Source organism: Chamaea fasciata, unplaced genomic scaffold, assembly GCF_029207755.1.
Source record: "Chamaea fasciata isolate MVZ Bird 193981 ecotype frontalis unplaced genomic scaffold, bChaFas1.0.hap1 SCAF_6, whole genome shotgun sequence".
Classification (NCBI taxonomy): domain Eukaryota; kingdom Metazoa; phylum Chordata; class Aves; order Passeriformes; family Sylviidae; genus Chamaea; species Chamaea fasciata.
The window spans coordinates 55,990,079-56,015,412 of record NW_027094091.1 but is presented as its reverse complement, the minus strand read 5'-3'; the positions used below and the strand labels follow the sequence as shown (position 1 = coordinate 56,015,412).

Sequence of the window (25,334 nt, the reverse complement as noted above, 5' to 3'; positions counted from 1 at the left end):
CATTCTCGTCTTAAATCTTTTAAGGGACTTTTGAAAGGGGCCTGCCAACATCTGTCTTCACTACAAAAGGCAGACGTGAACTTGGCTTTAGTATTTAAAACGTTTTTATTTAGCTCTGCTTCGCGGCACGTATATTCAAGCGTCACGGTGAGGGTGCAGCTGTAACTGAGGCTTTCGTTAATTCGAGGTTACAGGTTGGAAAAGTCATTTTCCTGGCCGCTCTCTGGCCGCAGGCGTGCGGGGCACGGCGATGGACCACGGCCACACGGCCACAGCCCCGCCAACGGCGCCGAACGCCGAGGGGCGGGGCCGCCGATTGGCTGAGGCGCCCCGCTCTGGGCGGGCCGACAGCCGCGGCTCCAGCCCCGCCGATTGGCTCTCGCCCCAGGCCGGGCAGCTCGGATTGGCGCGGCTCGCTGCCAATCTCCCGCGCCCACACACACGTTCCGCGGCGGCTCCGCTCGGCCGTGCCGTGCGCGCGGGCTGGGCCGGGCCGCGCGCGCTGAGCCGTGATTGGCCGGCGCGGCACGAGCGGCGGCACCTGCTCCGCATCCCCGGGAGCGGCGGGTGCGCTGCGCGCGTGCGCGGCCGGGGATGCGCCGGGACGAGCGGCCGGCTCCGGCTCCGGCTCCGGCTCCCGCCGCCGGTAACCGCCCGCCGCGGGCCGGGCAGCGCCTGGACCGCCGGTAAACGCCCGCCCTCGGAGGAGCTGCGTCGCGGTGCTTGGTAACCAGGCCGGGAGGAGCGGCGGCCGCCCAAGCCCGCAGTGGCGGCGGGAGGTGCGTGTGGATCCCGCGTAGCGAGGGGAGGGGGCGGTGGCCGCCCTGCTCCGCCCCGCTCCCCTCAGCCCTCACGGGCGGCGGCGGGTCCCGAAGGTGGGATGGGGAATTGGGTGAAGGGGCCGCGGGGGAGGTCTGGGAACTCGGCCCCTGACCCGAGGCCGGGCAAGGGGAGCGCGGCCTCGGCGGTGAACGATGGGCGCTGCGCCTGCTGCGCCTGCTGCCCTCGTTCTTACCTCGAGGTGTCCCAAAAAGCGGGTTCGTTTTGGCTACTGACAAAACACCGGCTGGCCATTTGACCCAAACGTCTGTTTTTTAGATTGGAATAGAAGGGCTTGAAGGTTTTAGTCGAGCTCGCTGTAGCAACAAAATATCTCGAGGCAGCTGCAGGAGAGCAGCATTGCGGCTGGAGTAATGCTGAATTTCACATTCGGCATCCATTCCAGCACAGGGGGCTTAACATCTCGGGTAAAGGGAGGGAAGTACAGTTTCCACAACCCAATAAAGGAAAAATTTAAAGTGTAAGGATTCTTGCTTGCTTTTCCTGGAGGAGTTTCAGCTGGATGTTGTCGTATGTCGGGTTGATGCCAATGTAGCAGAATGAGGGGGGAATACAATTGCAGCTCATGGTTACGGATGGAAGAAGGGGTGTGTGAAAAAATCCTCCACTTTTCGTGGCCTTGCATGGAAGTGATATTTGACTCTGTGAAAAGCCCATGTGTTGATACTGGATGCAGGAGCTTTGGACTTCAGAGTGAGAATGGCTGTCTTATTCCCTTTCTGCTTGAGAATCCAGAACTCTGAGAGTTACATGGAAGAGGCATGACCATTTTCAGAGTCCAGAAAAAAAAGCCAGTTATCTAAAAGATCCCGACCTCTTGCTTACTTCTGCAGCAGACGGAATAATGATGCTACCAACTTGTGGCACGTATACAATACACAGAAGCCCATGGTGCTGAGTTACAAGGGTTGACGCGTTTGCGCTGTACGACCCAAATCAAATCATTCAGGTGGGAAGGGTCAGCAGGAGGTCTCTCCTGACCTGCTGCTGGCAGCAGGGACAGCCTTGAGGCTGGTCCAGCTTGCTCAGAGGTTTTATCTGGGTTGTCTTGGAAAACCCCAGGGACTGAGACTAGGCAGCCTCTACCGCTGCTTACTTGTCCTCGTGGGGGAAAAAAAAAAAAATTAATATCCTGTCAGAATATGTTTTCAGCTTCTGCCATTGTCTTTTATAAATGCTCGTCTGTGTCTCAGAAAAAGCAGCTTGTTACTTTAGGTGCAGTATTCTGCCGATGTTGCAGCACTGTTGCTGGTCCCTGGAGCATGCTTTGCAATAGTACTTCTGGCTTAAAGGTCCTTCTGACATGCCCTTCTGTAGCTGTGCTGTGGTTACCCAGGGTAAAAAGGGACCAAGCTATCCAAAATTTAAGCTTAAAGTTACAGGTCTGAACTTGATAAGATGCATTGACAAGACTGCCAGTAAATATGTTTGGGGTTTTATGAGAGACGTAGACTTCTAATCTGCTTTGTTCTGCTGAGGAAATTTTAACAGTGGGAATCCTTTTGGCTTATTTTCATTGCTACCTTGAAAATAGAGTAAGAAAATTTTCTCATAGGTCTTCATGTGTTAATTAGGGAAGTTCAGTAGGTTTTAAAGATAATTAAATGTGTAGTGTGAAGTTCTGTTTTGAGACCAGAAACTCATTGGCTTAGTTGAAAGATTTATTTTAAATTTTAAGATGTAGTGTGGCAGAGTTCACAAAAGTGAAAGATACCATGGGTTGGTTAAAACCATCTTTGCCTGGTAGTTGAGTGTAGTTGGTCTTGATAACACATTTCAGCATTTCTGGGATTATTTTAAAAGTGTATCAAAAGGTCAAAAGTTAAAATGCACCTTCTCTTCTTGAAGGAAGAAGTAAAAGATGCAATTGAAAGCTGAAGGAAATTAGGGAAGTCCTAGGTAGGATCAGGGTGTAGTGATAAGATTTAGTGGGAACAAAGTGAAAGCATCAGGAATTTTGGCAGGGAGCTGTTTGCAAAGGGGAATACTAGTGTGGCTCCTTGGATGCCCTTGTTTGTGTATGGAACACAAGTGAATAGGACTAATTGCAGTAAAACTACAGTTATGTAAGTGAAAAGTATTTTGGATCATACACAAACATACCTGAAATGTACTGGGAGAGAAAGTGGTGCCTCTGCCTCAGGAGAAGCACAGAGCATCTGCAGGACAAACTAGCTAAGGTAAGGTAGGCAAGCTGTGTGCTAAAAATGCTGGTCCGATACATAGTTAATACTTCAGCTAGGAGCAAAGGAGTTCGGAAGGTATTGATGTGGAATTCTTTGACTAATTCTTGTCCTAATAGGATGGTTAAGGAGCAAGAAAATGGGGTTGGTAAAACTGATACTCCTCAGGCAAAGGTGTTCAAAAATACACCATAGGATTAAATGTTCACCTGTGATAAACTCAATTACTTTAAATCTTCAGGGCAAGATTATTTTAACTTCTAGAACTGCTAAGGAGGTTTATGAATTAACAATATCTCTAGTTTTTAAACTAATTTTTTTAAATAAAGTCAAATACAAAACCCTAATTAAATTTGAAGATAACTATTGAAATACATCACCTGAAAAAAGAGGGAGCCACAAAGTCACCATCTTCAAGCCAGGTTGTAAAGTCCCACAAAGAATGGCAGGGATTGTGGATAGCAGTGGGGGAGAAAATAAGAATGGTAATATGATTAATGTAGTTTTGTGGAAAATAGGTGCTAGTCCCAAAAAAAGAGGCTCTTGATTATTTCCTAGTATGGACTAGTACTATAGTACTGCTGTGTGAAACACTTCTTTATGATAATCCTGTGTTTTAGCTCTAAATATAGTCAGTGCAGTTAATATTAAATTAATAGATCTTAAAAGAAATAAAGCCCTGATACTGTTTGATATCTGTATGTGTTGCTTGATAAAACTTGCAGGTGCTAAAAACATGAATGTTGAAATAATAATTGGTGCAGTTACAATGTTTGAATTGCTTACCAAGTTGGATAAAACCAGGAAGAAAGAAGGAGACTCACACTTTCAATACAAGATAGTATCTCTAACTGCTGGGATATCAGAGTTGTAGTGGTAAACGATGTAATCTCTAAGGAGTGGTGATGTAACTGAGAGGGTGGCTGCTTTCTCAGCTGCAGAAGGCACCTCTGCACCAGAGCATTTAGTGTAACTAGCAATGCAAGTAGTAACAAGTAATGCAAGGCTTGAAAATGTCTTACAATAGCAAAAATAAATACCAGCATTTATTTAAGCTTACTGTGAATAGAAATTAGTAAGGACCAAATGACAAATATCTGTGCAGAGGTGTCTAGAATCTGTCTTCATTCTGTTTCCAAATAGAGACAGAAATAATTTCAGAAGAAAGCATTTTTGCAAGACCTTGGAGAAAACTTCCACAGGCATTTTTGACACTGCACTTCCTCAAACCACTGGATACTCTTAACATAAAATTGGAAATGTATGTCTTACAGACCTGAAGCAGACAATACTGGGCAACAATCTTTTTCTCAGCAGATTAGATTGAAAGGGCTGGGGCACTTGTCTACTATTGACATATATGCAGATTAAAGATTTTCAGGTTTCCCTGAAATTAGGAAGGTATTTGCATTTAAGCCTAAAGTCTTGTTGTATGTAACTTAAACTTGAAAATTACTGGATAATAATTTTGAAGCAGAAACTATTTTCTGGAACCATCTTACATTTCCTTTTGCCACTTACTGCTGGAGCCACTATGCACTCTGCACTTATTTAAATGTAGTCATTGGGAGTAGGGGCAAATGCAAATCCAATTCTGGCAGTGGATAATAATACATCCTAAATCTGTAATTTTTTTTTCTTTTTCATAATGAAAGGGCTGTTACTTATGGCTGCATTGTAGAGACTGATTAAATTTAATTATTTGTTCAGATTGTTGATGAATGAGAAAAGCAGTCTTGCTTAGTTCTTAAAAAAAGCAAATATATTGCAGTCACATTCTTGCTAGATTTGGCAAGGTAAAGGAACAGGCTACAGGCACTTCCATAGGGAAAACAGGAGGGAAAAGAGAGCCAGTAATAAAAAAATTTTAAAAAGCAAATTAAGATAATATTATTGTGACAACACTTTCTGGTAGTTATTTTCTCTTTTTTTTTTTTTCTTTTAAATAAAGTCTGGAGTAAAATTAAAATAATATTGATAATATCCTTGAAATTCTATTTAAAACCAATCACTTTCAATTCTTCAGATATTACCAAGATGCATTTCCGGTGGGACTGGCTGTGTTTGGGTGTCCTGATAATTAGCTCAGTGACTGCAGGGATGGAAGATGAAGAAAATCTGGATGCAGATGTTGAAGTGGAGAATTTTGACAAGCAGTCCCAAGAAGCTGATATTGACAGAGATAAATCTTCTATAGAGGTAAGATTACAGAAGTCTTTAGTTCAAGGTGGTTAAATACAAGATGCATGGTTATAACTAGAGCAGGTTAATCTGCATTTGACAACTGAGTGGGTCTCTAGTATAGCAGGCTGAGTTTTTCAGTTGGTGTGTGTGACACACACGGTGAACTTAATGAATGAATCTCTTATGGCCAAAGGTAAAATCTCCTGCCTGTGGCTGATAGACATGGAAAAGGTTTTTCTTCAGTCTAGATACAGAACTTTCTGCTGCAAGTGCTAACATGCCGCTTCTAAAGATGTATGTGGAAAGCACCTTGGTCTCACTGAGACTTTGACTTTGGACCAGTTTCTTGACTTCATCAGTCACAGCTGCCTTTTGGCAGGAAATCTGTATGCTGTTCTTCAAAATAGATGTGGACAATAGATGGGAAAACAGAAGAATGGAAACCATACAAAGAAGGAAGCAGGGAGGAAGCCGATTTGGTACAAGTTTGGGGTTTTGTTTCACCCAAGATGTTAGCAAAGCTTTAGTTATGAGCTTTGAACAGAGCAAGCAACTTCTAAAATTCAGAGATGTGGAATTGCTCACATCTGTTGGAGGGATGCACACAAACTGTTGAAATGTGCGTGTGGGGAAGGGGTTTTATGCTGCTAGGTATTCCTAAAATCTGTTGGTCTGCCTGGGTGGACTATTTCTGGAGATATGAGACTGGATTGCAAAGGATTGTAATTTATGTTGGGACATGTATCTGTATGTATCTCCTAGGTTGTGTACCAGACTCCAAAGCCAACTGGGGAGGTGTATTTTACAGAAACCTTTGATGAAGGAATGTCTAGGTAAGCTTATGCCTTAAAATTATAAACTTTTACTTTCAGCAGTTTAACTTACAGTGGCAGGACTTATTTTGTGTTCATTTTTCTGCTACTGTCTTTATAAAAATTTTTTTTGGGGGGATTAGAATTGGGAAGGCTATTCATGCTTGCTCCAAATACATCATAGTGTTAAGCTGGACACTTAGCATTTCAGATGTACTACTTTTTTGTGTGTGTTTTAAGGGAACTTTTAATAAACTCTGGATCTGTGGACGTTAAGAAAAATAATATAAAGATTTAGCCAGTTGGATTTAACTAGCTGAGAGGTGAAGTGCCATTACATTTCAGTAGCAAACTCTTTCTTTTCATTTTAGGTATGTGTCAATTCTAAACGTTAAGTGCAAAAGCAGCACCTGTGATGACAGAAAACATTATTAAATAGGTGATAATGGTCGTTAAAAAAACCCAAGCAAACAAACCACTGAAAACCTTGATTAACAGATGCAAAGATTTAATGGGGGTGCTTGAATGATATCATTCATCCTAGTTTCTAGCTTTTTGAGATCTGTTCAAAGATTAGTTTGTCTTCCAACTAAACCTAATGTTCAAAGTTTTAGCTACAGTGCTTGGGATTTTTTGGTCTAGCTATGCATCATTTGCATAAGACTAAGGAGTATGGAAGAAAGATTTATGAGAATGTAAGCAGCATGCTGCCTTTCTTCCCTAAAGTGTGGAAAAGGGTACATATAAACTGACTAGGTAAGAATAGAGTAGCTTTTTTGAGAATGGACCTTGAAAATCCTTCACATGACTTGTAGAGATGCTTTATATCCTCACTCATCTCTCCCCTGTAGGCCAAGGATCTGGTTTGCTATTTGTACTTTTGCAGCATCTCTGTTAACAGTGGACAAATGTGACTGCAAGGAGGCGATCAGGAGTGTGTTTGCCCTGTTGGATCTTCTGTGTGCAGCACACTTGGAATCTGCATTTGTCACTTACCATTCCCTTTTGTCCTCTGCTGTGCATGTGTACTGTTACTGTCAGAGAAAGTTAAGGTTCCTTTGGCTGATTTCTTTTTCTTTTCTTATCATATTGAAGGTATTATACTTGAAACTTGCTGTTTTCTGTGCATTATTTACATTATATGCATGTCCCATTCTGCCAAACTGGACTTGTATATAAAACTGAAGTTTATTCAGGATTAAATAATTCAGGAATTTAATTATTTTAGACTTACAGGTGTCTATTCATTTACATTTTTAGGAATTATTTTGAAATGCTGGATTAGACTACTCTCCTTTAATTTTTCTTTACATGTTCTTTGAACAACACGCAATTCCATGATGCTGACTCAAAATCAGTATTACAAGTTCACAGCCTAGAAGCAAAAGCTGTTTTTCCTTTGTTACTTAAATAGTACAGCTTTGCACAGATGACCAGTACCATTGTTGTTTTAGGTGGGTGCTGTCTGTAACTCTGAAAGAAGACATGGATGATAACGTTGCTAAATATGATGGTAAGGAGCTTTAATCTTTACCTCCACTGTGCAGTTTGTGATGTTCTGTTGCTTTTTGAGAAATAACTACTATTTCTTTGAGAAATAACGCAGAGCTTATCTTTGAATATCTAGATGACATAGGTCAAAAATGTTAGTTTGTATAATGACAGTTATCCTGAAACTGAGATGTGAAATGTTGCTCAGTGTGAAGATACTTTTTTTGTCCTTCCAACAATGTATTGCCATGGATGATACCAGAACAGCCTTTGGCATCTGGATATTTAATACTGTTTGTTTACGAGTATTGTTTCTTTAGAACTGTCTTCTCTGAAATCACATGAGAGAGATTGACCACTTCAATTTCAGTTGCTAAACAGTTTTCTAAAGCATTGTGTTCCGTTTGGCTCCATCTGTCTTGCTACTGATTCATGGATTGGTCTCTTGGTGTAGCCTCTGAAACGAGAAACTGCACAATGTTTTCCTTCAAATATTTTTTCAGATTGCCTGTGCTTGAATGTAGGGCTCTTCAGTGGTTCTTGTACACTTTAGTCTCAGAGTAGCCAAAAACAAATTTAGAAAGCAATAATGAAAACTTCTTCTTATGGTTTAGTTATTGCAGTTTGCACTTGTGATTTCCTAGTCTAGAACTGGCTGCTTAAAATTTTGGCAGGTGTGTAAACTGCGGGAATAATTTTGTGACCTGAGTTTATTTCATTGAAGAGGGAGTGGGGAGAAGAGAGAAAGTTTCTACTGCAACAGAGAAGTATTTGCTACTATGTCAAATGAAATCAGTTATGTTAATAGAAAGTGGTAGGGAAGCATAACTTGCAGAACTCTTTGTAGAACAGAGTAGAACTGATGATTCTAGATTTAGTGGTTACAAAAAAATAATTGGTAAAATTAAGAAGTTGCAGAGAAGATAGCTACACAGATGAGATGCTTATGAGAAATGAGGTCTCTGATTACTTGGCTTCATATTAGATTAAAAATGGTTTTTAATGTCAGAACAGTCATATTTGCTTGAAGTCAGAAAATTCAACATTTAATGAAGTCTGTGATAAAGACATATTTTTGAACTACTTTCCAGTACTTTTTTCCAGTCTTGTTGTTCTGCCTTGCATTATTGTTTGGCCTTAGTTTCCAGGAAAGAGCTCTACTGAAGAGGGTGGAATTTTCCTCCTTCCTGTCCATTAGGCTGGAAGAAATTAGGAATTTGTTATTGACTTGCATATCTGCCCTTCCTTAACTACTTGATTAATCACACTTCAGCTGAATAAAAGTAAATCACTGTTTCATTTGCATATCACAATTCATGAATCTTCTCTTATTACGTGCTGAGAAACTCCTGATGTTTTCTTCCTTTTTACATTGACACAGGCATTCTTCAAGATTCCAGTGGATTGTAAAAGGAGGGTTTTTTTGCTGTGTTCTTTTCTGGAAAAAAAACCTGTAAATCTTGTCCTGTTTATCTGAGAAAATGTAACTGCCCTTTTAAAAGAAATTTTGTTCTTTGGATATTGGGCACATGTGTATTCAGCTGTATTTATCCCAAACTTGGAGAATGTGTAAATATAAAATCTGCTATTTTCAAAGCTGTAGCCTTGTTTTGGACCAAATTTGGACCATAATTCTTAGAAGGACTTTGGGGCGGAGGAGGGAACTTCATCTACGCTGTGATTAGATTTGACTTAAGATGCTAAATCTGTGTAGCAGAAAAAAAGTGATGATGCAGGTCTTTAGCTTTACACAGTGCTTTGTGACTAATGTTTTTTATGTGATGATGGTAGAAGTAAATCTAAGATCTGGAGAAATATTTTGTTCCTCTAGCCATTGTAGGATACCACAACCTAAAGATACAGATCAACAGTGTTACAGTTTACTTAGAGATTTTTGTAAATTTGAGAATAACAAGGAAAAACATCTTTGATGCCAACATTTCTTCCCTACTTTGGCAACTAGTCTTTATTGGTTGCTAACTCTTTGCTGTCAATAAGGCTGTGATTTCTTTACTTCAGACTGCATTTTTTTCCAACTTTGTGTGTGTTTTAGGAAGATGGGAAGTAGAAGAGCTGAAGGAAAACACAGTGCCTGGAGACAAAGGATTAGTGTTAAAATCAGTGGCAAAGTATCATGCAATATCCGCAATGCTAACAAAAGCATTTGTTTTTGATGATAAACCTTTGGTTGTTCAGTAAGTAATCCTTCAGATTTTTTCTTGATGTTTATTAGTAAGTTAAAACATTTTGCTTACATTGAAGTGGTTTGACAGTAGGTACTAATACACAGTCTTAATATATTCATGATGAGAACTGCAGATTAGCAGTTAATTTGTCTTTTTCTGATGCTCTGAATGTTTTTGTCACTTTCTCTTTGCCCAGATATGAAGTGAATTTTCAAAAAGGCATTGACTGTGGTGGTGCATATATTAAACTTCTCTCCAGTAGCAATGACTTGAATCTGGTATGTCATCTTGCTTAATATTTGCTATCAGTTGTTCATTTGAGGAACTGCTTGGTTCTCCGTGGGTGCTGTCTGATATCCAGGATGGAGGACTTTTGTGTATGTTTAGTATGACTTTCTGTATTAAGAGAAGCTGTAGGATCTTAACTCATAACTTGTGAAACAATTTTTTTACTGAACAGCACATGCGTGTTATTGGGTATTCAAATACAGAAAACATAAATAGTCAAAAGATACTGACATAACTGTGTAATGCAACATACTCTGAAGGAGAAGAATTATATCTGATATTTTCAGGGCTGTTTGTTGCTGTTACTTAATGCAGAGAGAAAAAGGTCCTGATAAAATACTGGATATTTTTATCCTGGGGTTTATCTTTATAGGAAAATGAAATTGTTACAAAGAACAGTAACCAGTTCCTTTCCATCTTTTAGTGTAATGTTTGTAGAGGGAGAGATACTTGGGTGTTTTGATTTGTGACAGGCATTCCTATTTAACATAAGGATAAAATCTAAAGATATAAATGTATTTATCTTCCTTGAAGAGGCTGAGAGTTAGTCCATTCCCTGAGAGCAGGGAGCACCCATCAACCCCAGAGGACTGTTGAGTTCCTTTCATGATTTACCCTACCACTTTTCATTTACGTTTTAGAAGTAGATAACTGTGCTCTATGCCAAGAAGAAGAAGTAGCAAAAGTGATGTAGTAAAATGTCCAGTATAACACATGCTCAACTTTCTTGCTTCTACAGGAATACTTTTTTGACAAAACTCCTTACACGATTATGTTTGGGCCAGATAAATGTGGAGAAGATTACAAACTACACTTTATCTTCAGACATAAGAATCCTAAAACTGGAGAATACGATGAAAAACATGCTGAACGTCCTGATGTAGATCTAAAAAAATTCTATTTGGACAAGAAGACACATCTCTATACTCTTGGTATTGTTTAATTCTTTAAAGTGGATTTCTAACTCTTAAATTGGAAAGGAGAGATTAAAAGTGTGGTTTTGTCTGCTCAAGCTTTGTAATTGAGTCTTTGTTTGTTTGTAATAGCTGTTAATAGTGAGTTGTGGTTGCTTAATGGTTTGGATTAAATGGTTAATGACTGGGTTTAACTGCAGGACATAGAAGTAGCTTTCAAATGCTGCTGCTTAATATTCAGTTACAAGAGAAAACATACCAGCCCTGTCTAACCTTTACTAATAAGTGCCTTTAGTAATTATTATATTTAAACTATTTTTACTGGGAGAGATATTAAAATATACAACTGCCCAATATTCTAGGCAGGTGTCAGAGTTCAGAGGAATACAGTTAAATCTGTGGCATGCCACACACCACTCTTCCACATGTTAAGAGTTCCCACCAACAGCTGCACCTGAAGCAGAGCGCATGGACAGATAGGTCTGCACAGACTCTGAAGTGAATGAGAATGGGCTGGTTTTAATTCTTCTTGTACCAGTGAACTGTACAGAGAAATGAAAGTTAAGTGAATTTTTACCCCCTTTTTCTAACTTCTGAGGAAGAATAGCGATCAGAGAATGGGCTAATCTGTGGCATGCTGCAAATCCAGCCAAACTGAATGCACCTTTGAACTTCCATAATAACAACAATAACAGAAGGCATGTTCAAGTACTGTGCTATGGGAAAATGTAGTGGTTTCTAAATAGATTGCTGTAGTATGCCACAGCAGACTTAAACTTCTAGATAACAGGCATCTCATAATAAAGGAATGCATGCATTCCTGTGTTTTTATTGTTTGTTAGAAATTATGAATCAAGGTACTTAAACTTGGATTGCATTTATTCTGTTATAATTGCTCAGACTCCATCGAGCTATGTGATTCCAATGCATTTATGTGACTGGTAACAGGAGTTTAAAAATTACTTCTTCTTATTTTATCTAAATGTGATATGAGGAGTTCATTTTTGCATTTGGGGATGTTTTAATACTGTTGAAAAGTTTTAGGCTGGAAGGCCATCATTAGATACTATCAATCTGTTACAAGACTGTTACTCTGGTTTTCTTAACCTGTCTTTAGAAAACTGTCATAAAAATGGAGTGGTAATTACTTTTACTTAGTAGTCTTCATTATGTTAAATGGACAGTGGAACCTGCTATTTAACCAGTGAGCACATTTGTAAGTGCTTAGTAGAAATAGATCTGGGTGCTGAGTCTGACACTGCTCAGTTCTGTGACCTTGGCCTCTCAGTTACTCACACTTGCTAACATCCAGGAAATTCTTTGCAAATGTTGAAGCATTTGCAGTGTGGCATTTGGGGGAAATGGCTGTTAGGGGTTAGAACCTGATAGAAAATGCTGCTTTGATCCTCTCTGCTGTGTTATTGGTACAGTTCTTGTGTTCCCACGCTTTCAAGTGTGAGGTTGTAATTTAGTAACAGATATGCCTTTTTTTCTCTGTCTATGCTTTTCAAATAAAAACACAGAATTTTGACCAAGTTGGTAGGTTTGTGAAAAATCTCTTAGAATGTGTTTGGATATGTTTCAGCAATTGAATTTTCTTCAACTTTCATCTTTGGGGGCCTGATGTTGGTCATGCATCCCCTCAAGGGCAATGTTTTGTGTCTAGATCCAGTGCCTGAGTGAAGAGTCTCTCTGCTCTGCTAGTGAGGGTCCTGTTAGATGTTATTCGACTAAGTCTGTGCTTATTCTACAGTTTTGGTTAAATCTGTAAAATTAAATGGCTCCCTTATTTGTTCAATATAAATTTCTTCAATTTAGTGCTCAAACCCGATGATACATTTGAAATATTAATCGACCAAACAGTTGTCAGTAAAGGAAGTCTTCTTGAGAATATGATTCCTCCAGTGAATCCTTCCAAAGAAGTAGATGATCCTACTGATCAGAAGCCTGATGATTGGGACGAGAGACCAAAAATACCTGATCCAAATGCTGTCAAACCGGATGACTGGTAAGGAGAACATTTTAATTTTTACAGTGTCTTTTACATACAGGTTATTTTATTTGAAAGATTTGACTGGTTTTGTTTTGGGGTTTGCTAATGACAGTTGGAATACCTTTCACTGAAAGCACTGAAGTTTGAAAACATAATTGAGGTGGGTATAGGGGTCTGGTCATGTTCTAAGGAGACAAATAAAATCATTATTTGCTGATTTTGTACCCTGCATGGTTGTGAGTAGTAACTAAGGTTGCTACACGAGAATAAGAAGTTTTTCTACCGTATAGTCTTAATTTACTATGAATTTCTACTTCTGTGTGAATGACTGTTCTTGTGGCAACTCAGGAAAAGTTGGGAAAACCTCAATGGGAAGACCTGACTGACACCTGCCACTTGATACCAGCAATTTCTGGGTGAAATAGCACTATAAAATAACGTAAATATAATCCAGATGTTTATAAGCAGATAATTATTTATATGTCTAATGTTCATGATCAGTGAGTCTAATTCTGTTGTTTTTTTGAAAATCATCCCTTTAATGCCAGTTGTATCCCTCTGAACAGAACATTGGACCAAATTCAGGCTGTTGTATTTTCTAACATACCTCTGTAATTGAAGGGATGAAGATGAACCTGCCAAAATAGAAGATCCTGATGCTGTTAAGCCTGAGGGGTGGCTTGATGATGAACCACAGTATGTTCCAGACCCTAATGCAAAAAAACCAAAGGACTGGTAAGTGCAGGTTGTTACTGTGTTTGGTAGATAAGACTGTTCTCTGTGGCAGATTATTAGTTGTGGGAGTCAGTCCAGATCTCACTGTCTTTTGAGGTAGTCAGTTGGAATGTGTAAGGTATGGCCACATATTTGTTGGTGTGGGGGACTCTTTCTATAAAAACATGAACTTGTCCTTGCTTTTTGTTTTCTGAAGATAAATAAGTAAAACCAGAATACAAAGGTCCCCTTGGAAAGAATTTACTACAGTTTAAGTTGGTAACTTAAAATCCTAATATAAGTCTCAAAAGGATCTGTAAGCATCCTAGGTAGGAGTCTTTCAAGCTGTCTGCAGGGGCAGCAATGTAATTGAAGTTAGTCGTGCTGTGGAAGTTATGAACATGTGACCTTTCAATAAAAAGGTGTAGCACTCCTAAAAGAAGTGTTTACCCTGTTGGGTAAAGTTCTGTGGGCTGGTCAGAGTTCTGAGGTTGTTAAAACAGAATACATGGACCCTAACTTCAGACTGCTGTGTTTGACACCTGGCTGACCTTAGAGCAGTTGTTAGGATTTTTTTTTTTTTCTCTAGGGATGAAGAAATGGATGGGGAGTGGGAAGCCCCTCAGATCCCTAATCCAAAATGTGAGACTGCACCTGGTTGTGGAGAGTGGGTGCGTCCCATGAAGAATAACCCAAAGTATAAAGGAAAATGGAGAGCACCTATGATAGATAACCCTAACTATCAGGTAATAGCCAAATTGTGGGTCATTGCTAAAAGATACACAGTTCAGCAGAGCAAGCAAGTCAAAGTAGTATATTTACTTAGGCTTTTTTGCAGTATATTTATATTTTGGAATGAGTTGGAATACCTCATTAATTTGAGATTCTGTTGCTTTTAATTTGCCTTTTTTCCCCTTGAAGTATACTGGGAAACAATAATGCTTCTCGTGTTAAAACAACTTACATGTTTAAAGTTGCCTTTTGCACAGTTTGCATTGGTACCATTTATTTAGTATGGTCTTCAGAATTGTATTCTGAATTACATGATGGTTTCAAGTGAGTCTTTTGAATTAGTTTACTTTTTAGTATTAACAAATGAAGCCTTTCAGTAAGCAGATTGCCTTACCAGTTCAATTTTAGAGGAAGCATCAATTTTGGATAATTAAAATACCTTCTTCCCCTCCAAATATAAGAGGTAATCAGCTGGATATTAAAGAGAGTTACTTGTATTAGTTATGGCTGAGGGGTACTTGAATCTGATGTCTTTGAGGGTAAGATCCTAAGCAGGTTTGCAAAGAAAATTTGGCTCTAGTTGCATAGGAATCATAAGGCTGAATTTTCCTTCCCTAAAGTTTTCTCTAACGCTTTGAGTCAGTTATTTCTGTAACCTCTACAGTAAAAAAGAAAAAATTACTTAGCAGGTCTGCCCTAAGCCATAAAATTGAGACCCATATGCCAAAATCCTACAGGCTATTTCCAGTTGTGTTTTAGATAGGTTAAACTCTACTGCTTATCTTTTTAAATTAAAATTCTTATTATTTTGAAATCTCTTTTGCAAGTTGTTCTTTTGGTGAGCTGTAGGTAACGTGTTTACATTTGTTTCCATTAACAGGGAATCTGGAGCCCTCGGAAAATACCAAACCCAGACTATTTTGAAGATCTTCACCCATTCAAGATGACCCCTGTCAGTGCTATTGGTTTAGAACTCTGGTCTATGACATCTGATATCTACTTTGATAATTTCATCATATGTTCAGAAAAAGAAGTAGCAGATCGCTGGGCAGCAGATAGCTGGGGCTTGAAGAAATTAGTAGCAAGTGCTAATGAGGTACAAACTTTACTCTGTTCTTGGTAGTAGAAAGTAGTGGGGAAGCTGTGGTGTTGGAAGAATTTTCTGTCAATGCTGGCAGAGTATTGATTTGTCTGCAATTAATAATTTTGCTGAGTACCTGATGGTTTTTCTGTTTTGTAGTTTGCCATTTTACCTTTCCTAGATGAATATTTTCTTGAGTTTAAAAGGGTACTGCATTTTCTTTAAACACCTAGTGAGAAATTGACTTCCTGTGAAGCCTTCTGCTGTTCACATTGATATTAGAAATTCAATACCTGACAGCAAGTGAAAGAATGAAGGCTGAGTTGCTTACACTTAAAGACTTCCCCTTCTGCCCCTTGTCCCCTATTTTCCCTTGTGGCTGTATCCGTGATGTATATTCTTTAGATGCTTCCATCCCATGAGGAATGAAGAGTCTAATGTTTGTTTCTTTTTAATATTTTTGGTCCTTTGGCTGCTTAGGTGTGTATGATGCAGCTCTGATAATATGTATGTTTATAGAGCTGCATCTGTTCTGTTTGTGTGTGTGCATCCACATTTTGTTTGTGTGCTGCACATTGACGGCCTTCCCCTCTGTTCCCCATGCTGTGGAATGGATGTGCCCTGCCATACGGGATCGTGGGTCCCTCTGGTGGCTGTCTGCACTCCTGTTTCTGTCCAGCAGTCCTCTGTTCTCTTTTAATTAAATGGCAACAGCAGGCTACACTTGTGGAGGAGAAACATGGGTGGGTGGCAAATCTGGCCAATTCCTTACAGCTGCTGCTTGTCACAGAGTGAGCAAGCAACTACGGCATTATCTGTCCATGCCAGCAGGAAAGCTGTCTCTTCACACAGCCTTGGCCTTTCCCAAAGGGTTTGGGTTTACGTCTGAACCTGTATCTCCACCTGTACACACAACGGCAGAAAAATTCCTTTTAGTCCCTTTGTTCCACTGTGCCTCTCAAACTTCCTCAGTTCCTGACGTAGCTCTCACAGAGATGCAGCAGGCACTTGCCTAAGTGTCTCTACTGTGTAAGTCAGAGCTGTGCTGGGAGAACAGTTTACTCCCTGAATAATTGGCTGTCGAAGGAGAAAAGGTGGTAGTACAGGTGGAGCCAGCATTGCTCCTCAGGAACTGCTGCCCTCAGGCTCTTGATGCTTTGGAAACTTTCAGCTGAGTTTAGGCACAGTGTGCAGGAAAAACAGAGTAGCTGGGAAGGGTGTAGAGTGTGAGGTTGCCAAGACTCCAAAAGTTACTTTACGATGTTGGGTTGTGGCCAGTGTGGTATTCTTGGAGTTGTACATTGTTCCTTCTTACCCAACACCTGCCATTGTTTTGCAATTTATAGAGTTGTTGCTTTACTAGTATTGAAATGCGGTATTGTTTTAGTCATTAAAAAGCAAAGGTGAAGAAGAGTTTTGGACAGTATAAATGTATACAGGACAATTCATAAGCTTATTTAAATGTTGAGAGAGATATAAATGCAATTTTTTTTTTTTTTTTTTTTTTTTTTTTAATACAGCCTGGTATGTTTAGTCAATTGATGGCTGCTGCAGAAGAACACCCATGGCTCTGGGTTCTTTACATCTTTACTTTAGCACTCCCTGTTGGTCTAACTGTGTTGTTCTGCTGGCCAGGAAAGGTTAGTGAAATTTACTATATTTTTATTTGGTTTTATTCTTAATACTTTATTTGAAAACTCCTGAGCATCTGTGCAACAATATCCCCTTTTAATATGCCATTGGTATTACTTAGCTTACAGTGCCTGTTTAATTCTTAATTGGAGTTGAAATATAAATAGATTTTTAATTTGTTGTAGAAAGCAGATGAATATATTGACTTCAAAAAAACTGATGTATCTAAGCAAATGACAAAGGGAGAACTAAAAGAAGAGACAGAGGAATTTGAAGATGATGAACTAGAAGAGGAAAAAGAAAATGAAGATACTGGTGAAGATGGTAAGATGAGTGTGTCAGCTTGCAGTTTGGTTAAAGACATGAATAGAACTAGTTAAAGGATTGCATTGCCAAAAATTACAATCTGTTATATTAGACTTTGTGAAATGTGCCTTGCTCTGAGCCTTTTTGCCTCTTTGATAACTTCCAGTGAGTGGTATCCCATAGCTAACAGCTCTGATAAATGTAAGCAGAAAGTAAGGCTCTACTCGGCATTTTTTCACTTTCAAGAAATGAGCATGCTTCCAACACTATTTTTATGTTTGTAGACAGTGATACATATGTTATCCTTTCTAAATATTTCATATATTAAATACATTTTAATTATTCAGATATAAGTACCTGAAGCAGTTAAAGTCACTTTAAAAGGTGTCTGGAATAGCTTTAAGTCTCTAACAGAAATCTGCTTACACCTCTCTGGGAGGGTTATACTATTCTGTTGGTCACTGATTTGAGTTATTCTTGTTAAAGCTTGAAAATACAGTAGGCTTGACATACTGAAATTTGCAGTTTCCTATATGTTGCTTTTTAGCAACTTGTTGCCTGCCTGCAGTGGTGTGTCCTCCTGCCCAGGGGAGAAATTAATCAGTAACAAATCAGTAGGTGGAGCTGTACTTCAGCATCCAAGGATAAAATCATCCTGTGTTACTGTATGGAAGATTGCTGGATGCTATTCAGCTGTAGCTTTGAGGTGCTGTTAGCATTTCCCTGTGTCTATATAATGAATAAAAGCCAAAGCACCTAATTCACAATGCATTATCTTGACTGTGATGAGAAAGTTTTTAGCTTCAGAACTCTGCAAGATTCTACCTCTTATTTCACTCTTCCTTGGTGAGAACAAAGAAAGTGACAAGGGACTGGCGTGGATGATTAGAGACATAGCAGACATTCATGTTTTGTTGGGATTTTTGTCTTGGTACTGACATCACTTTGTATTACTGAAACTTGGTGGTTTTGTCTGTCTTTGCACCGTGTTCCATGAGTGTTGATGGCTTCTGTCTGTATGACTTAAAAGCTTACTCAGCATCAGCATTTCCCATGCCATGACAGAATGGAGTACGTATTTGGCACAGTGCTTGCCACGCCAAACTTAATCCATCTGCCTTGCTGTTGGAGAGCCTTACCAAGGCACTTAATTATTCTGTTTATGCTACTTACATTCTTTACTTTAGCTTAAATTGTAGGTACATGATTTCAGTGTTGTATCTTTTTACATTTTCCCTTTGATCTTACACTGCTCGACCTGTTCTTTGCTCCTGAATTACAGACTGTTTTATTCTACCCAGTCTTGATCATAGATAGTTTGTCCCTAAAATGCTGCTGTTGCAAGGCTGCCATTCCTCAATTCCAATATTCTTCTGTTAAGTCAGTTAATTTATTTAATTACAACACATAACTTAATAAATAATACGTTAAAATGAGTGTTTCAATGTTAGAAATAAGGCCCGGGCAATTGCAGAGGAACGTTGTTCAGCTCCTACAGCTGTCCTAAATTGTACTTGGAACAGCTGTTTATGGTGTTGCAAAAGTAGGTTCTATTTTAGACCTTTACTTTTAGTTACTAAACAGAACACAGAGTAAAACTAACCTAGCTAGCTTTTGTATGAGTATTCCAGGGCTTTCAAATAAGTTCTAGGCTTCAGAGGGAAGGATTACACTTTGTTGTCATATGACTTCATGATTTCTTGCTTTTAGAAGAATTGCTTAGCTTCCCTTAGCTTCCTGCTACCTTTCACCACTTGCAGATTGAAATCTGCCTTTTTTTTTCTATTGCTCTTTTGCCTCTTTGTATCTGAGAGCATTAGAGAATTTGTCTTCTGCCTCCTTTTCCTGATTCTTTTTGCTACAGAGAGAAGAGAAATGGATGAAATAAATCGAGAACTTATAAAGGATACAAAGAAGATGGGAAGGGAGGCTTCTGTTTCAGGTACTGGAAAAGGGAAGCAGTTTGGGCCAGGACTTGCAACTGGGTCTCTCCTTTCTGTTTTCTTCCCTCTGCTTGCTTGTTGATGGTAGAAGTTCAGGCTGGTGGATGCCAGCTTCCATCAGGTGCAGATGCAAGTTTCCTCTGAGACTCCTCCCTATGGTATCTGTAGTCATAAATATTTTCTACTAGTATCTTTGTCTCCTTATGGTTTTTACAGTTCTTTTATAGTCATTACCTCCTCCTTTGGTTTTTTGGACTTGAAGGCAGTGGGGTTTTGAGCTGTGGAAACTGAGTGACTTGAGATCCACATTGTATTGTGGGACCATTTGAAAAATAAAGAAGAAGAAAGTGTGGCACAACAGCAAATTTTAGAAACACTTGGTGATTTCTTTAACACCAGTGACAATGAGTTGCTGGCAGAGTACTTCTTGAAGGGCATTGTCCATGGGATTTACTATTTTATTTCGTTCTATGTTAATTTTTGTGTCATTGTCTGTTTGTCTGCTTTGTCTCCTTGCTTTCCTTGACCTCTAGAAAGATGTTGCAGGAAGTAAAAGAATATTGCCACGAAATGGAATTTCAGGGCCACAGTCTGAACCTTATTTGTCAAGTTCTACATTTATTTATAGGAAATGATGCATAAATTACTATTTGATTAAATTGAAAATATTAATTTTAAATAATATAGTTTTCCAGTTCTGGGCTCTACAGCTTCTGATGTCTGAAGTATTTTTTTCTGTGGGTTTTTTCCTCTCTACTGAAATTCGTACTTATGGGAGGAGCTGGGTTTGTGTTATTGATAATTTCCAATCTCTTTATTAGAATATGAGCAAAGGCTTTGTGAATTTCTGCCAAGCTCTTCTATTAAGGGCTTATTATTAGGACAGAGATCTTTGTCTACATCTTTCTTAAACCATGATCTTCATTATTTGGTGGTATTTTTCCTTTTGATAATAGAAATAGAGACATAGTAGATACAACCCAGGTATATTGACAGATGGCAAAAGTAACTTCTTACTTAATTAGTGAAGCTCTGTTTGACTCAATATATAGCTATATGGCAGCCAAAGTTCTTGGTACTTCTACAGGACTCTCAAATATTTTAAAAGATTAGGTATTTCTAGATTTTTGTCACCAAGAATCAGGAGAGTCTGGTCTGATACGTGACTACATCTAAATTCGTGTGGATACTTTTGTTTCAGTTTCAGTGACATGCAACAGTAAGAATTTGGTGTGAGTACAGATTTTTTTATATTTGTTTTTGGCTTTTTTCCTATTTTTCACACCTAAGTGGTGCTTATGAGATGTAGGTATGACCTGACAAGGACAGAATTGAGCACTACTTCCCTGCTGTTTTTAAATAAGCCACTGGCAGACTGTTTAGTTGCAAAACACTGATGAATATCCTTTCTGTCAGATTTAAGATTTCTTGTTTACTCTTGATAGAAAGAATTGTAAAGCGTACTGGCAGTGCAGTAGTAGTGCAAGCTGGACATACTTTGAGTGAGCTAAAGGGAGTGCAGTGCTTTTTTTTTGCTTTTCTGACTAGTTTCTGCATTACAAAAAATGCCCAAGAAGGGGAGAAGTAAAGAGCTGCTTATCCCTCCATCAAAACAGTGTATCAGAAGAATTCCGCACTAAAAAGGGAGTACCCTTAGGATGTGGGTGTCTCCCATGCTGAATGACTGATAACTGCAATATTGGACTTCCCATCTAAATCAGGATTTAGTCAGATTTGGGATGCCTGAGTTGTCCTATTTTGGACTCTGCTCTCAAAACTGTTCAATACAATTGCTAGTTTTAAAGTAAAGTAAATCAAGTCCTTTAAGTCAGTAACAAGTCTGGAGACAGTATGAGGCTGTTGTGAAAAGAGGCAAAGTTGGCAAAGTATTAAAATTGGTTATTAAATCTGGCAGTTACTACTTTCTACTAATTCATGAGAATTCTACTCTCTGTATCACAGAGATGTTTTTATGGGGTATTCTAAACAAGCAGTTCATTCTAGGACCGAAACTGGCTTATTTTCCTTATGTCTGGATATAGGGTATTTGTAATATGTTCTGTTTACCAAGTAAAATGAACTTCTTCTGCAGAAGATGAAGCTGAATATGGTGAAGATATTTATGATGATGAAGAAGAAAATGAAATTCCACATGAAGAAGAAAATCAAGTTCCAGATGGAAGTCAAGAAAGTGATAGGTTAAATAAATCTGATTCAGAAGATGAGGTAAGTTTGCATTTTTTCCCTACTTTCTCCTTGCCATTGTCTGACATCATACTTCTAACTAAACCCAGTTACCTGCAAGTGTTTTTCTTCTGTTGAGGCATAAAACAAGTCCTGAGGTAGAAATATGCTTTCCTTGGAGTTTGACACCTCAAATGCTCTGCACAAATACAGTTACAGTATAGAAATGATTGGGCAACTCCCTAAACATGGAATGGTTTTACAGGAGTGTAGTCTTTAACAGATTATTAAATGAATTGTAGGTCTTGAAAATTTGGATGCTGCAGCAGATTGGTCAGTTTTCATTGTGCTTCTTAATTGATAGGACATGTGCTTCCAATTGAATAGCCTTTTCCCAAGACCTAGAAAAACCTTAAGTTTTTCAGTTATATATTGGGGGGTTTTATTCCAAACTAAGGTTTTAAGCAAAATAACAACACTGTTTTTGCACACAGCATCTGCCATTTCATTTTTCTTGTGCAGATTAATCCAGGCAGCCAGATATTCCATAAAATTATTTTCATAAAATATCATTGTAGAATGGAATTTGTGCTTTTCTTGTTTGTCAACTACTCATTATTCTTTCATTTAGAAACTGGTAGTGTCTGACACACTTTAGATCCACCCATTGATCATCTTGTGTTTGTCACTCCCTGAATGAGTCACTTTCCAGGTTAAGGGAGTTTGATGTAATGTTACCTCCTTTTCACGTAAAACTCTTCTAGGAAACTGTACTTGGCATGAGGTTGCATTGTTTGAGCACTGAAAGTCTTTGTTAATTACCCCTTCTCTTGTTCCTGTGAGGAGTTTTCTTTTCCTTGTACGTTTACCCAAGAATACAGTATCTACTGAACCCTACTAAGATTCAGGTGACTCCTTGTGAAAGTAATAGCAAGCTCTGTGTCTGTGGCATTACACAGTGTCCCAGTGAGGCCATGGCTTGCATTTCTCTGGGTGTTTCCAGTGTGTAGGTGTTTGTGTTGTCAGTTGTCTGGAACGCATCGTGTACCCCATGTCCTCACTCAGGCTGGGCCACATTCTCTCAGCTGTTCCTTCTAAAGGAGGTGCCTGCCATTAGGTGGTGCAGGAGAGTGAGGAAGCAATGCATGGGCTGAGAATGGATTTCACGTTGGAAAGGCTTTTCCTGTGCCTCTAAGCCCATTGCTTAGAGGGCAACACCACATCTGATTGCAGGACAGTTGGCTCTGTTTATAGCTCTCCAAAGGGAACAGTTCAAATGTTTTAAAATGCTTCTTACTTCAGAAGTGGAAATAAAATTAGCGAAAGGTGCACTTTAGGGAAGTTGCTAAATTAATTTAAAAGTCACTGCTTTAAACCAGCAAAGACAAGGGCAAAAACAAATTTCTGACATCAGTTTAGACATACTATTCTCTTCCTTCTGAATATAGAAATGAACAGTATTCTACCCACTTTATTAATCATCAGATTAGAAGTGTGGAAAAAAAATGTCCTGTCACTTAAGTGCTGCATTTAGTGATAAAAATGACTGGAGAATTCAGGAAGAGGAATAACATAGCATGCCAGTTTCAATAATTAAAACAGGTTTAAAATGTTAATGCTCCGTTTATTTTTTTTTTTCCAGAAGAAAGAAGCTGATGAAGGAATGGGAGATCCACCACTGAAATCAGTGCGCAAAAGAAGAGTTCGAAAGGACTGAGTTATTTCCAGCTGTGAGACAGTGACAGTAACTTTTGGTGTGCCACTTCAGTGGGCCTGGCAAATTCCTGAGCTTTGACAGGAAAAGGGGGGGCTCATTGCTATTTAACCTCCTGTTTTAATTCTCTGACCTCTTTAACCATCCCAAACTTCCTCAATTCCCTTTTTTTAAGGATAAATGCTATCTGTGAAGAGTTAGCTGGTATTTCACATTCAAAATAAAAGGGAAATTACGTTGACCAACTGATTTTTAGGTGAAGATTCTTAAGATTTGAAGTTTCTTAGAAATTAGTATTAGTTGGAGATAAATTTACTCTAAATATTTTTTTAAATGAATGCATTCTAATACTTTTGTAGCTCTAGCACAAAATAAGATGTTTACAGTTTTCAGCTAAAAGAAGATGGTAGTATAGATGTAGCATCTATAGCAGTTCACCCTGCTGTGAAAAAAGGTACTTTTTTCCTGTGCAGAGCTAAATGCAATAATTGTTTTTGTATGATGATTTTGTGCTAGCAACAATTTTTATTGTAAATTATTTATTTTAGTTCATCTTGTTACATGGGTGGTCACCTGTTCACTTTAGGCATTGGTTACAGTAATTTATTTTCAAGATGTATTTTAAAGTAGGATACAAGTGGTAATTGATGTGACTTGTTTTATTCTTGAATGCAGGTATCAAATCTGCAGAAGTCATATACAGATGATTTTTTCAAACTTTTATAGTTCTCATGTTCTAAAACAGTGATATAACCTGTTTATAGAATACTTACTAAGTGTATATTGTCACCTAAAATATTTATTAATTCTTGCTTAATATGAAATTTATTAATATAGATAAGAATTTTTGATGGATTAAGTTTTTTACGATGTGAGTAACTTGGGCATTCTCATATATAGTTTAAATAAACTGCTTATTGTAAAGAAACTTTGTTTTGTTGAAGTTCACCTGTATATTAAACAATAAAATTTCAGTCACCAGAAACCTCTTGCTGCTTGGCAGCTGCCTGTAGTAGTAGTAGAATGTGTAGATGCTAGCAAAAGTAGTCATGCATTTCAAACAAGTAGAAATACATTAACTGCTAAGGAATCTAACAGATTTTCTTGTGCCTGTCATAAAATTTGTCCACTTTAAAAAGAAGTATTTTCACAGCAGATTCCGTGGAAGTCTCTTAAGAGATTGAATGCTTAACCCTAATGAAGAAGCCAACGTGCTCAAGTGCTTGTTATGAAGCGTTCAAAAGTTAATTATATTTGACTTTTACTTGGTGTGAATTCCATGGAAATGTCTCCAGGTTTTTGTTTAATTTGGTGCTTTTTGTGTCTTTTTTTAAGTTAACTGCAAGTTCCCACCTCTTTATTTAGGGTCTCCATGGAAAAGGTAAGAAGTGAAAACTCCCTATTACTCCTCAGCAATGGATAGAAGCTGTTAGCAATGTAGTATCCTGCTGGCAACAGTTACTGTGAGCTGTCAGGGAGCATTTCAGCTTACCTTTTAAATTAATTTTTTCTGAGTCTGATACAAGTCCTTTGGAATTGTTACAGCATCTGGGTTTCCTGGAGGTCTGGTTTGTTTGCTTAGGGGTTTTGGAGGGTTTTTTTCTCTGATATGTGATAGTTACTCTAGTTACTATAGTTTCTTTAATGTGATTTAGTTACTCCAGGCATTGGTCACCCCATGGGGGATGCTTATCTTCCCTTGGGGTTTTGAACTTAAAGTTCCCACAAAGTATTGATTGATGCCCCATCAGCTTTGATCACCTAGAACCTAGAGATAGCACACATCCTTCTGCACGTCAGCTTACTTGGATCTAGATTTATGCTGATAATTAGAGGAGAAATACCAGAGGATTTGAGGCTTTAGAGGTAGAAAGCCGGGCAAAAGGGCAACCCCTGTTCATTGATACAGTGCAACAGTGAGATTTCAACCACGCTTCCTGTGCACTGTCCATTTTATTCTGAACAGGTATTTTCAGGAAACATACTTCATCTCGCTATCATGGTTGCTTGAAAGAGCTTTAAAATTAACAAAATGATTTTCAGTTCCAGCATGTCTTGCTACTAAAACTGTGAGTCATCTTTGGAACTCCGTAAGTAGCAAGACCTCCACAGCCTGCACTCCCTCTGGCTATGTCAT

General features: G+C 38.7%; 1 protein-coding gene across 3 annotated transcripts; it reads left to right on the top strand.

Moving 5' to 3' along the window:
* The first annotated feature begins 579 nt into the window (after positions 1–579).
* Positions 580–24,182, top strand: CLGN (calmegin). 3 transcript variants are annotated; one of them, XM_066186427.1, is made up of 17 exons: positions 580–646; positions 4,755–4,766; positions 5,050–5,222; positions 5,970–6,040; positions 7,474–7,532; positions 9,564–9,705; positions 9,893–9,974; positions 10,724–10,916; positions 12,717–12,906; positions 13,513–13,626; positions 14,195–14,351; positions 15,218–15,433; positions 16,939–17,058; positions 17,236–17,374; positions 19,221–19,298; positions 21,392–21,525; positions 23,126–24,182. In XM_066186427.1, the coding sequence occupies exons 1-17, from the start codon at positions 595–597 to the stop codon at positions 23,198–23,200; spliced, it is 2,007 nt and encodes a 668-aa protein (XP_066042524.1). In that variant the 5' UTR covers positions 580–594; the 3' UTR covers positions 23,201–24,182. The 3 variants fall into 3 exon arrangements, with proteins under 3 accessions (XP_066042524.1, XP_066042523.1, XP_066042522.1); XM_066186425.1 differs by lacking the exon at positions 4,755–4,766 and having other exon boundaries at positions 623–779; XM_066186426.1 differs by lacking the exons at positions 4,755–4,766; positions 19,221–19,298 and having other exon boundaries at positions 612–779.
* The last annotated feature ends 1,152 nt before the right edge of the window (positions 24,183–25,334 follow it).

Excerpts from the sequence above, each read along its gene's own strand:
- CLGN (XM_066186427.1), top strand. The coding sequence starts at position 595 with ATGCGCCGGGACGAGCGGCCGGCTCCGGCTCCGGCTCCGGCTCCCGCC. Across the intron at positions 9,975-10,723 it reads GTAGCAATGACTTGAATCTG|GAATACTTTTTTGACAAAAC; the intron begins GTATGTCATCTT and ends TTGCTTCTACAG. Across the intron at positions 21,526-23,125 it reads AATCTGATTCAGAAGATGAG|AAGAAAGAAGCTGATGAAGG; the intron begins GTAAGTTTGCAT and ends TTTTTTTTCCAG.